Raw genomic sequence first — 13,671 nt, forward strand, 5'->3', positions numbered from 1 at the left:
GCAACATCAGGGAATATTTGCAGCCAATGACAGAAATAACTTGCTCAATCTTTAGTGGGAGCCAAAACACTGTTTGGACAAGGACACGTCTGTTTGCAGTGAAACAATATAAAGAGCCAGTGTTTCTGAGCCCATCACTCTGCCCTCCACCTCCTGTTCCCCTCCATTCCTCTGCTTTTCATCACTGATTCCCAATCTCACAGAAAAACGTCCCCTTGCAGCCTAGTTTCTTTTACTTTCTTTTCATCATAGCAGAGGGGTTACTGGGGGGGTAAGGGAATGCAGTTCAGTTGTTGTGAATTCCAAGGAATGGATGTGTGTAGGTGTGAAATAGTTCAAGAGGGACAGTCCAAGTGCACATCCATGTTTAAACAGAGACCCTCCCCGCTGCTTCTGGAGATCAAAGCTTTCAGATGGAGACTCTGTGTTCTGCAGACGTTGGGAAGCAGTCAGTTGGAAATGCACATATTGTCTGATCTTTAAGCTCATTCATGGTGTCACAGCTCTTTTATACAACAAAGGAACTTCCCATGAAACCATATTGTATTTGCAAGAACTCTACGCACAAAAGCAAACATGTTACCATGATTCAGTACCATGATTCATTTTAGGATATGTGTTTTAGCAAGCTTCAGATTAATTACTGTTTATGAAATACAAATGGTTGATCACCCTTTGGTCTGTGATTAACGTCTTCAGGTATCATTCTTGCAACTGAGGCAGAAAGTTTCCATCAGCTCAGTCAGTGTCAGTGTTCATCAGTCTCAACGTCTGATGAACACTGACAGTTTTTTTTTTTTTTACTGTCCGACTTAACTGGATTTTCATTGGTGCGATTACAACAGAACATACAGTCTAGACAAGCTGCCACAGAAAGTCAAGCCCTCACAACAAGTGTGCATGCGATTTCAGAATTTATAATGATCCCAAGACTGACTAACAATCAACTTTGATTACTTATATCATTTATTTTCATTATTTATATCACCATCTTGGGTGTATTACCATGATATTGTACAGAGGATGAAGCCTGCTTTAGTGATGTCTTATCATCACGTCAACACTTTTGAGTATCTAATACTGCTCAAGTGAAAGCTTCTTTGTGCCAAAGTGCAGCCCCAGAGAGTTGCTACCATAGCTGTAGACTTGTCTCTTGCTATTTTGTGGCCACTTGTATCTTTCTTGTGTGTCAAAGTCTTGTGGAGACAATGCAGAGTTTCCATTGTACTGTGTCTGGAGCCAACATGACAATGTGATATGGCTAAATTGATCAGATCTTGCAGCAGATTATCATTTAAAAATAGAAGAAAAATCTTTGTCGCTCTGCTTTCAGTATAAATCGTAATAAAATTTCTAGAAAAATATATTGGGCCTACAAATGGCCTCAATAAGTGTCAAAAATAAATAAGGGTTGTGCCTGAAATCACTCACTGATCACTACATAACCCACTACTTAATGCCTTCGTCATTTTGTAGAGGTGTCTAAATGTTTCGTCCATTCTTTAAACCCTAAATAGTGCACTCATTGATTCCCACAATGCATCATGAAATCAGTGTACAACTGATAGTTGCTAACTCAGCAATATATACCATCAAGCATTGCGCCCGCTGAGGAGAGACGAGCGGATAGAGGGCATATCTATGAGAGAATCTGTGTGAAGTGAGCATGTGCACAAAACAACAAAGCATTCTGAAACTGAGATTAATACTTCATGAAATGAACTTTGGAACATTTTTTGGTTTGGTTTTGTTGTGTTGTTGCTTTGCAATATGTGCTGCAGCAGGTGTAGCTGCTGTGGGAACAGTGACACAGCTAAATGCACATTTTATCAAGAATCCACTTACATAGCTGCTTACATTAGTACCTGTCTTTGTAACAGCATAATTATGGTACTCTACTTATCTTCTTTTATTTTGAAAGAATAATTTGTCAGTGGGTTTAGTCTTAGAATTAACTGTCTTCTTACTTTCAACCTTATATTTCTCAAGAGTCTGTTTGCACCTGAAAGTGAGAGAGTGACATTCATAAGAGTATAGCTGCAGGGTCAGGGAGAGTATTTATATCGTCTTGGAACTATTCAATTGTCAGTAAGGGCTCTGGGTTCAGCCTCTGCTCTCAGTTAAGTATAAACACCGCAGTCACTCAAGGTTTCAGAGGTTTGCTGATTCAGCCTTTTCCATATTTATGTAGTCAAGTCAGGTCAGGTCTGTTTTCTGCATGTAGGCTAACACCACAGAGCAGTTCAGTTAGAAACATATTTTCATGCATGCTTTACAAAATGCAGCTCTGAAGAGTGTTTCTTTCTCTGCTGTCTGCAGCCTTTCGTCATCCATGACATGGAGACCCTCCAGCTGGCAGAGCAGACGCTGGTGGCCAAGATGGTCTCCTCCGCGGGATCGCTTAGGGACAGGGAGGCAGAGGTTCGGATTTTCCACTGCTGCCAGTGCACGTCGGTGGAGACAGTCACGGAGCTCACAGAGTTTGCGAAGTCCGTCCCCGGGTTCTCAAGCCTGGACCTCAACGATCAGGTGACTCTTTTGAAATATGGAGTGTACGAGGCTCTCTTCGCCATGCTCGCCTCCAGCATGAACAAGGACGGCCTCCTTGTGGCGTACGGCTCAGGCTTCATCACGCGGGAATTCCTCAAGAGCCTGCGGCGACCTTTCAGCGACATGATGGAGCCAAAGTTCCAGTTTGCCATGAAGTTTAACTCGCTGGAGCTGGATGACAGTGACCTGGCTCTGTTTGTGGCTGCTATCATCTGCTGTGGAGGTGAGGAAACAGGAAAAGTGATGTATTTTATACTATACTATAAGTCTCATTTTGATAAATGGTGTAGTTAATCTTCTTTTTACTCTCCAAGCTTTTGTTTCCAACTTTTATAAATTGTAAAACTATCCTGGAACTTCTTTTTGTTGAGTATTTTTACTCTAATCACAAAATAATGCTTAAGGAATCTCACTTGACTTAATTTTTCCGTGTTTAGACCGACCGGGCCTGGTGAACGTGGAGCACATTGAGCGGATGCAGGAAAGCATTGTGCAGGTGCTGCAGCTCCACCTGCTGGCCAATCATCCAGATGACACTTTCCTTTTCCCCAAGCTGCTGCAGAAACTCGCTGACCTCCGGCAGCTCGTCACTGAGCACGCACAGCTAGTGCAGGAGATCAAAAAGACAGAGGACACATCGCTGCACCCGCTCCTGCAGGAGATCTACAGAGACATGTACTGAAGTTTGTGGAGGAATAATCCAGGAGAGGCACTTTGCAAACCATCTCCTTTTTTTCAGGGACAGAAGAAGTCCTCCATAAGCTAGGGTTGAACCACTTACACCTTCCTAATGCAGCAGGAGTTAGTTTTGGTCTGCACAAGAGCTCCTGTCAGGTCCAAGCAAGAAGCCCAGTCTTGATTCTCTTGGTTTGGCACAGTGCTCTCCACTCCCAGGCAGAACAGTTGTGATGTGCAGCTAATCGAGCCCCTGTCTAGACACCAGTGTATGCAACCTCTGACCAAAACACAAAACTAAAATCTTTAACGAGATCTCCGTGGTCATCCCCATCCTGCACCTTAACACAAAATGAGGACAGAAGGTGAACTTGATAGCAGCCGCTGGTAGTGTGCTTGACTGTAGATTTATATACTGATGTCAAAGAGCCATAAACCTTCACAGTGAACAGCACCCAAAAGACACCTGGGACAGCAGCAACATAGATGAGACAGTTTTCAGTCAAGGCAGCTTCCGACAGATTTACTACAGAGTATTATGGTCATATATAGAGACATAGAGATTTCAAGAGTAATGTCATGATAACACAAGAATACATTTGTGATTGAGAAAAAAGTCTTAGTATTAGGAGATTAACGAAATCATGTTTTGGGGGAAATAAGCAGCAAAGAGAACCCGCCCTCGTTGTAGTTCCACAGATGTAAGAAACGGTAACCTCACTCAACCACTACCAACTTCCTCCAAGTCTGTCTGGTTCTTTCTTCATTATAAAAACAGTGACTTGCACAATACCAAGTCCTGATACTTATGATAATGTGGTGCTGATGAGCCAAAATAATTTATTATTATAATTATTGTTTATAAAAACCTTTACTAAAGTGTAACATTCTAGTGCAGGTTAATCTTCTGATATTCCCCCTTTTAACATGACACATAGCCTAAAATTTTGACTTTATTATCATAACATTATGACTTTATTCCTGTATAATTACTACTTTACTCTTGTAAACTTAAATTATGACTTTTTTATTCTCTTAATATAATGACTTTATCTTGTAAAATTACAACTCTTTTTCTCATGAATTTAGTTTTTTTGTCACAGCATTATGACTTTATTCTTATAAAAATGTGACTTTTTTCTCTCAATATTACAACTTTTCCTTGTAATATTATGACTTTATTTCTGAAATCTCAGATTTCATATGTCCTTTAAGTGGCCCTAATAATGTGTCGAACTAATTCGCTTCTGGTGAAGGGTGGTTATCCAATCAGAGGCCCTCCAGCAAGTTTTTATAGCCAGAGACACAACTTAAAATCAACATGTATTTGTACTTTAAGTCCTCAAAGCCATACTTTGTTTATAACGATGGTGGAAAAGATCATCGTTCTTCATATTGTTTTCTCTTTGTGACAACACAGCCTCAAGACTCAGTATGGATTTGTGTTTGGCAAAACACACGCACAGACGTTTGGCACTCCATCCTGTTCTGTGTCCTGGTATTCAAGGGCTAACACCGAGATAAACCGCATAACAACCTTAATACAGGCAGACTTAGGACGGATTTGCAGAGAATGAATTCATCTGTTTCTTAATTTCTCATTTGTTAAAGTCCTGTTCCACAAAATTACATCTCATTATTATTTCTTTCTCACTCCTCTTTCTACTTCTGTGTTTGACTGGCGGTGTTTGGTCCTCATAATATGCCGTTGGGGTCTTTTTTACCTGATGGCAAATGAAAAGCGTTATTCTTTTCTCCTTAGAAGAGAAGAATGATTGTATTGGAAGTTTTCATCATCAGAAAAGAGGCATTTTGGGTGAAAAATGTTCTGTGTTGGTCATTTGTGGCAAACATTCAAACCAAAAGACAAACATGTGGCCATCTGCTCTTATTCGACTTAGAGAATAAGATGAAGCCAGTCAGACAACATGGGTTATTTTTCAGAATAAGACAAGTACACAAAAGGTACTGTAAAGATGGATGAAGACCAAATACATTTCCATATGGTATCATTTAGATGTTTTTTGTGTCCTCCATCTGTTCTGATGAACTGTGCATGTGAAAAGGCCACTCCTCTATGTTGTCATGTTGCATTTTGTAAAAAGAACAAGTGAATAAGTTGAAAATGCTCTGGAGAAGACTTTCACTAAAGGAATGTTGATGGTGGAAACATGCATGTGTAATAGTTTGGATAATACAGAGTATATGTGGGTCTGTGAGCGAATGCTTTCCCCTCCTCCTCATCTGCTTCTTATCCAACCAAAATCTCCTTAAATCACCATGAATTGATTTGAAATTCAGTCGCGAGAACCGGACCTTGTGTTAGTTGCAGTGAACTGTAGATAGCTGAAACGATCACGCCGACCCCTCGTCCCTAGCTTTTTAACCCTTGAGGTATACAAGGTACTAATGATGATCAACTTTTGTATCCCTCAGTTTGGTATAAATACTTTTAAATGTTTTTTAAAAATTTACAGTAAATGTAGTCACGTACTGTATTGTTTATTTGCTAAAATGCCACATTAATTGTTTTCCATGATTGAATTGGATCATATTTTTATACTAAAGTATATATGTACTGTATATGTCTAAATCAGATTATTGTTTATTTGAGACAGCACGGTTTTAAGCGTGCGGGGTAAATAGATTTGAGGGTGATAGGGCAACTGGTAATCTGAATACCCACAGATCTGAATCCCATCGGGGGGACATTCCTTTTAGTTAATCGGTGATTTCTAGAAAAAGAAACATCAAGCTGCACTTCATTTATCTGTTCAATTAAGCGCTTATGATGGAAAGTGAAAGCACACCGGGCTGTGCAGGGCCACATGAGCTCACGACTGATTAAACCTTGACCTCTGAATAAGACATTTATATTTTGAAAAGTCAAGATACGACTCCGCACTGATCACACAATACTAGTCTCCTCCTTTTATACTCAGGTTGCATTAAAATACAAATGGGGTGAATGATATATGCACAGAATTTCATTGTTGTTATCAGAAATTCTCCATAGTTGCCTCTTCATATCGAACAAACCTGTATTTTCACGCGTCTCTGTTGGTCAAACAGAGTAAGTGAAGGCACTCACAGTTTGCCATCACATGTTATTTCAGTGGCGACGATGCAGTAATGAAAATGCAGTATATTGTTGTTTTATAATTCTCCTTTTGCCACACGTTTTTTTCTGACTCTTCTCCCATCACTCGCTGCTATAACGTATGAACTCGCGTTAACATTTCTTAAGCCATGAGTAGATTAAAGACACTTCAAAGTCCGTCTTACTTTAAATATATATATTTTCTCAGAATGTCAGTCCCACGTGCAGATTTCATTGAATGCAGCTTGGTTTATATTTCCCCTTGCACACTCCAGCGAATTTTGGAAATGTACTTGGGGATTAACCACAAACAACCTGTGCCTTAGCATGTGTGCCCATGCCATACACCACTAGAGATTCAGAAAACAAACAAAAGACTTGACTCATGCACACACACACTTTTAGAAAAACTGCTTGTAAACTGTTGAGATTCAGCGATACAGTACGGGGGGGCACACATACAGGAAATTATGTCAAGGCAGATTTTAAGAAAATGGTGAAATCGAAGCTCAAAAGTGCAACTAAAGCTTTGTTTGACAGTAACAATGAAGGATTTGCTTTAAAGAATGGTCAGACTAACTGAGGTAATAGTTTTGAACCCATAGAGGTTGAAACACTAGAGCCAGGCCCTTGAGGAGAGGTCATGTAAATGTGTGATGTCTTCTTACCCTTAGGAATGTCTGTTTTGTGTTGAAATGACAAGGGACGTTTTTTTTTTTTACTTGTATCAGGGAAACCTAGTCTTCCTTTGTTGAACTAGCTCAGGACATAGAAAAGGTACTGTTCTTCCCTCTCTAGCTCTCTCACTTATTCTCTCCAGGATGAGTTTCTAGTGCTCTGCCTTACAGCACAAACACCCACAATAGTGATTCACTTGACTTTATTTTTATTTCTCCAAAACTGACCGAAAATAATAATAATACATGTGTTACCAGAGGGGCAGCAGCCATAAGAATTAGATATTTGATTGGATTTTTTTCATTAGATTTTTCCTGAATTTCATGAAGTTTGTTTTTGTGGCTATAGTGTCATGCAAAGAGAAACAAGGACTGTCTATGGATGTGTTGTTAATGTGTACTGTGGCTTGGTAATAATACTGTAAATGTTTGATGAATGTATATCTAGTCATTTAAACAATGAAACAAGTTGACATTGAACGAGTGTCAAAATAAAATGATTTTGAAATTCACTAGTTTGTTTTAATTTAGATAGACAATGCTGGAGTTAATTATGGACCATTGAAGCTTGGTTTCTGTAGTTGATTCAAAGAATGTGTCTTTGTTTGACTAAAATGTCCACAGACCAAAATACATAGAGACTAATGATAAAATCCGTCCTCTCAACTGGACCTGATGCAAGTTCATCATGTATTGGTCTGTGGTCAATCCTGCAGAAAGAGTATATTTACTTCGTATATTTAAATGGTGCATTTTGACTCAGTGTACTGATTAGAGTCTGACCTATTTTTTGGGGGGGTGATGCTGATACTAATATTGAGTAGTACACATTTTCAGATATAGTATTGGCCGATATGATTCCTGAGATATCTTTATTAAAGCCTTTTTATTTACAATTAACCATAAACTTTATTATAAATCACTATAAATAAACAGAAAGCATATAAAAACAAATATATAGAACTTGAATTGAGAAAATACAAATTTTAATGTAAAATATAAATATAAATTCACATATTTTCCTCATTGTCTATTCTGTATCGTTATAGATTTTGTATATATAAAATACATAGTTATCTTTTTTTTCTACTTTTCATGCTTTTCCTCTATGTATATACTTAGCTGTTTTGGTTTAATAGTAAGCTGTATTTTTTTATGACTTTCAAATGATTCAATTATATTATATATTATATTATTATCAATGATAATAGTTATTATTATTATTATTATTATTATTATTATTATACTTGCGTCTGCCTTTTTCATTGAGTTTGGGAGCACCAGCCTTCTTCTTTCAGCACCACAGCACTAGAGGGCGCTCTCCTCCCAGCAAACCGCCCATGCTTCCTCTGTCTGCTCGTCACATTGTCCAACATGGCTGCGCCCTTGGTGGGAACCTGCCGCTCTCTACCGCGGCATGCCTCCTGTGTCCTGCTCAGGAGAACGGGTGCGTGGCTCAGCCTCAGGTCTAAACTTCACCGCTCCTCCCCTGCCCACAGCGGGCTGCTCTTCTCCCTCAACAGACGCGGTGTTCTGAAGGACTCTTTCCCGGAAAACGCCGCTCAGGACCAGCTGCCGCGGCTGCTCCAGTCCGGTGCTCAGACTGTGTACTGCGGCTTTGACCCCACGGCCGACAGCCTCCATGTGGGCAACCTGCTCGCCATCATCGGCCTGCTGCACTTCCGCAGCGCCGGGCACCACGTCCTCGCGGTGCTCGGAGGGGCCACGGCTCAAATCGGGGACCCGAGCGGGAAGACGAGCGAGAGGGAGCCTCTGTCCGCGGACGTCGTGGAGGCGAACACCCGAAGCATCCGGGAGAGCATCCAGAGGATATTCTCCAACCACGAAGTGCACTTCCACGATGCCTCCAGGAAACCGGGCACGGTGACCGTACTGAACAACCTGAGCTGGTACAAGGACTGGGGCGTTGTTCCCTTCCTGTCCGAGGCCGGCAGACACTTCAGGATGGGCACCATGCTGAGCCGCCACAGCGTCCAGTCCAGGCTGAAGAGCGCAGACGGCATGAGCCTGACGGAGTTCACCTACCAGGTGTTCCAGGCCTATGACTTCCACCACCTCAACCAGGTGTACGGCTGCAGGATCCAGCTCGGAGGCACCGACCAGCTGGGCAACCTGATGTCTGGCCATGAGTACATCCACAAGTAAATACTTTAAGGAAGTGTCTCTGAGGATTGGTGTCAGACCTCACTGAGATCTCTATTCATTTAATACATTGAGCCACGGTAAACGTCTCTGCTTCAACTTCATCCACTAAGGATCAATGTGTTTTACCGGGGGAGTTGCTGTTTGTACACAACAGGCCTATAACCTCTAACAACAACACCAGTTATGTATGGTTGTAGAATTCCGCTCGGATACCATCCAGCCTGCTAGATTGTTATTCACAAGAATAACATCATACTTAAATGCAACTCACATATTCTCTACATGGAGAGATTCCTGTAAACCAGACTCCATTAAAGATTATGATCATTTACTATTTTAACGATCCAGGTAAATGCACTCACCAGAAATGTCACTCATATGTCTTCCAATTCTGCCTTCTTCTAATCCCCCAAGTGATAATTCATTTTAGTAAAATATGGAAACTTTGGTGCACAATGTATGTTAACACTGTGCTGTAGCTACCAACAAGACACTTGAGGATGTTTATTTTGTTATTTTTTCTATTTGAAAGTTTAACAAAATATGGTGAATGTATTCAGTATTCTCTATGAAATAATAGTGTTGTTCCAAATGGTGAGGTGTTCTGTTATTATGCACATCAGAGAAAACATATGTAAAATAAGTTCAACTTTGTAAAACAATAATGAAACATGATCATATCATCTCTATTTGATTCCATTTGAAGTTGATTTATTACTCTGTTATGATGACACATGCAAACAAGCCACCAGCAGTCCAACGCTTTTGTTTTAGCTATCTGCTAGTTTTGCAGAACATCAAACTAGACTTGTAACACTTGAACTTGTGATATCTCTCCAGAGTGAGTGGAGAGGAGGTGTACGGACTGACCACCCCCCTTGTGACCAGCTCTGTCGGGGACAAGCTGGGGAAGACGGCGGGAAACGCAGTGTGGCTCAACAGAGACAAGACGACACCGTTTGAACTGTATCAGTTCTTTCTGCGACAGCCTGACAACGCTGTGGAAGGGTATGTGGAGATAAAGGCACATATGTGTTCGCTGTGAAAGCATCTCATAGATGGGTGCTCGGGGGGTTGATGATGCTTCTTACATGTGACAGACACAACAATTAAAAAAAAAAAAAAAAAAAAAAAAAAGGAAACAAATATCTCCTTTTGAAAAGGCTTTGACACACACATAGTAGACACCAATAGTCTGTGTGATGTCAATAAAATAACGTGATCTACGCAGCAGAATTAAAACATCACTTCCCTCCTCCGGCTGCATTGTGCTTGTGTGGAAAAAAACTAAATAAACACACTGTTTATTGTGTTGTCAATTTATATTTTATCACATCAATCTCCCCTTGCAAAATCGATTCTAACTTTTTTTTTCCGGCCACTCAAAGAGACATTGACTTGTCTCAAAGCCCCAGTTGTCTTTGGTGTGCCTCAGGTCATTGTTGAGTGAAAGATGAAACATCACCCCAGTCTTATACCATGTGTGCTCTGGAGCAGATTGTCTTTTAGAACCTCCCTGTGTTTGCCTTCATTCATCCCTCCTTCATAGCCTGATGCTGCCACCACCATACTTAATGAGCAGTGTCTGGTGTTTGCCAGATGTTTGGAGTTCAATTTATGTCTCATCAGACCCAGAAATCTTTTCTCTCATGTTCTCAGACTCATTTAAATGCAGCTTAGCAAACTCCCAGGTTTTACCAAAATCATCTCCCTTCTCCCCATTCTACTGTAAGACCTGATGGATGCAAGGCTGCAGAGAGAATCATCCTTTCTGGCAGGTTCCCAATCTCTGCAGAGAACTTGTGTTAGCTTCTTACTCAGTTTGGTCTGATGGCCAACTCCATTAACAATCTGTCTTCTTCCATTTCACTTTATGGACAGAAACAGCCTTCGAAATGGTTTAATTCTCTTCCTCAAAATGTAATGGGCTTACTGTAATTAGGCTTTATGGCTTGGTTTTTGTTCCGACATAGTGACTCACTTTGTAAGTGTGAATAGTGAGACCTTGTGTGTGAGCATATTTCATCTATAACCAGTCAATTTACTTTGCCACAGTTAGACTTAGGTCAAGCTCTAGGCACATTTTAAGGATATTCAAAGCAAACATGATGCATCTAACCACAATTGGGGTTGTTGCAGACGGCGGCCTGAAGACTTTTGTAAATACATATTTCCATTTTCGTCTTTTAATAAACTTTAAAACATTGCTACTAACACATTTTCACTTTGTCATTATAGATTATTGCTTCTGGGCTAAAAATAGGAATTATCTTCATTTGAAAATACATTTGCAAAGAGTTAAGAGGTCTGAATACTTTCTGGAGCTGCTGATATTGTCAGCTCTGTACCGGAGGCTCAGGTGTATTGTGTATTGTCTTTTTTCAGGTATCTGAAGCTGTTCACCTTCCTGCCTCTAGCCGAGGTAGAGAGGCTGATGGAGCAGCAGAGGGAGGATCCAGGTAAACGGCTCGCACATAAGCGACTGGCTGCAGAGGTGACCAAACTGGTGCACGGAAAGGAGGGCCTCGAAAGTGCTAAGAGGTCAGATCAGGCCCTGTGTGTTTGAGTGTTTGTTTGTGTGGTTTTTAATGCCGATTTATTCAGGATTTTACATTTCTTATTTGATAGACCATTCTTAAAAGTAGCAGGAATTCAGATAGCTGGAAAATTTAGACTGCCAAATCCGTAAGCAGTGACCTCTGAAGTCATATTTAATATTATCATTGCAGATGCACCATGGCACTTTACCACAGCAGCGTTCAGGCCTTGGAACAAATGAGTGACGAGGAGCTTCAGGAGCTTTTCAGGGAGGCTCCCTTCCACGAGCTGCTGTTGGAGCCGGGGACCACTGTGATAGACGCCTGCCGCAGAGTCAACGCAATCCCAGAGGGACCCAGAGGGTAAAAACCCCAATACTGTTGTCCTTACATACAATGAATTTTAACATATTAACCTGTAAATTATGAATTTTAAATTAGTCAGTCCACTCAAATCACAGAAAAATGTCTTGCAAACTTCTTTTATTATGTGGCTACACACTGTTTTTGTAGCGACTGTTATTTCAAATTCAATCATTCAGTTCCAAAGAAAATCTGTGGGCAGTACATTCTGTGGATTAATTGGCCACTATATCTGGAGACAAATGTTTCTGTTGAATTTGTAAATTGCGTTGCTCATCACTTTGTGAACCACAAATACAATTCAGTTCAGCTCTATTGTATTTGAATGTGGCAGCAACTGGGAAAATGAAAATATGACGGTGATACTGAGCATCATTATAAAATGCCAAAAAAGTAATTTTCATTGCATTAGCCCATAATGACTTTTACAAAGTCCCTGTTTGTTCAAACAACAGTCCAGTTATACAGTTTATAGAGATTTAAAACAGAAATGTTGCAAATCCTCAGTAGAAGCAGTGAATGCTGGGAATTCATTTCCTGTCTTTATAGATCAGTGAGTTTGTTCTATATTGAGCGTTTTAATGAGTTACTGCAGTGCATGATTAGTCGATAATTGGAAAATGAATTACCAATGTTCTTGACCAATAGATTAATAATTTAGGTTATAAATGTTGTCCTGTGAGCACTTTACACTGTAATCTGTCATTTCCACCCATGCTTTAATTAGATTATACAGTTTAGAATGGTTCTGGTTGTGTCTCTGACTATTTGAGACTGTCCTGACTGACGCGTTAACGCTTGTGTGCAGGTATCAGATGCTTTCGGACGGTGCAGTGTGGATCAACCACAGACAGACAAATAAACCAGAGCAAGTACTCGTCCCCAAACTCCACATCCTGTCTAATGGACTAACGTTGTTCAGAGTGGGCAAGAAGAACTTCTACATCATCAAGTGGCTCAGTCTCTGAAGTCACCTGCTCTCAGCAATGGACAAGTTTACTGTAATGGACTGACAGGGAAGGTAGGAGACTGCACCTCAGCAGGTCAAAGAGGAGACATGGATTGACTGATATTTTGGTACATTGCAGGTTTCGATGTCGCTGAATTCCTGTGGTTGTAATATAATTATGTATTTGTACAGATGTGACATTTATCAAAAGCTAAGGTATTAAAAATAATTTGACATAAAGACGTTGTTCCTGTTGGATTTGTACTCCCACAGAGATTTTGCAAAGTGAACACTAGGGGGCAGCATGGTCCCAGTCATAATGGAGGTGCTGCAGGCGGCCACAGCTGCACCACATAGCCTGCTGTGACCCCATAGATAAATAATTGCTTATGGTAAAATTAAATTGCATCATTTCTCACAAACAGGTTATGCTTCTATTTTCAGTACATTTTGTTTTCCATTTTGATGTGAACTTGAGGCTCACATCTGTCTCACTGCTGCTGTTTTCTTCTGTCTGTGTGGTGTTCAGTGTAAACTGCACCACAAGGAAAGAAGGAGATTTTAGATCAATTTAAAAATAAACTAAATTTGGTTTTGGATAATTGTTACTGTCCGTAAATTTTATATTTCAATCAGCAGATTTTTTTTTTCAAG

At 40.4% G+C, this 13,671-nt stretch overlaps 2 protein-coding genes across 2 annotated transcripts in view; both read left to right on the forward strand.

The window, feature by feature from the left end:
- Positions 1 to 7,514, forward strand: part of pparab (peroxisome proliferator-activated receptor alpha b) — a 30,427-nt gene extending 22,913 nt beyond the window's left edge. The window contains exons 6-7 of the mRNA XM_020079302.2: positions 2,320 to 2,773; positions 2,988 to 7,514. Of these exons, the coding sequence (XP_019934861.1) occupies positions 2,320 to 2,773; positions 2,988 to 3,232 (699 nt within the window). The 3' untranslated portion in view covers positions 3,233 to 7,514. The remainder of the gene's footprint in view (positions 1 to 2,319; positions 2,774 to 2,987) is intronic.
- Positions 7,515 to 8,306: 792 nt separating this feature from the next.
- On the forward strand, positions 8,307 to 13,257 carry yars2 (tyrosyl-tRNA synthetase 2, mitochondrial). Its single transcript, XM_020078403.2, has 5 exons — positions 8,307 to 9,164; positions 10,009 to 10,176; positions 11,554 to 11,709; positions 11,898 to 12,068; positions 12,877 to 13,257. The coding sequence occupies exons 1-5, from the start codon at positions 8,377 to 8,379 to the stop codon at positions 13,034 to 13,036; spliced, it is 1,443 nt and encodes a 480-aa protein (XP_019933962.1). The 5' UTR covers positions 8,307 to 8,376; the 3' UTR covers positions 13,037 to 13,257.
- Positions 13,258 to 13,671: the final 414 nt, after the last annotated feature.

Source organism: Paralichthys olivaceus, chromosome 7 (assembly GCF_024713975.1).
Source record: "Paralichthys olivaceus isolate ysfri-2021 chromosome 7, ASM2471397v2, whole genome shotgun sequence".
In the NCBI taxonomy this organism is placed as follows: Eukaryota; Metazoa; Chordata; class Actinopteri; order Pleuronectiformes; family Paralichthyidae; genus Paralichthys; species Paralichthys olivaceus.

Coding starts and splice junctions, on each gene's coding strand:
- yars2 (XM_020078403.2), top strand. CDS start 8,377: ATGGCTGCGCCCTTGGTGGGAACCTGCCGCTCTCTACCGCGGCATGCC. Junction 9,165..10,008: donor GGCCATGAGTACATCCACAA/GTAAATACTTTA, acceptor ATATCTCTCCAG/AGTGAGTGGAGAGGAGGTGT. Junction 11,710..11,897: donor GGCCTCGAAAGTGCTAAGAG/GTCAGATCAGGC, acceptor TTATCATTGCAG/ATGCACCATGGCACTTTACC.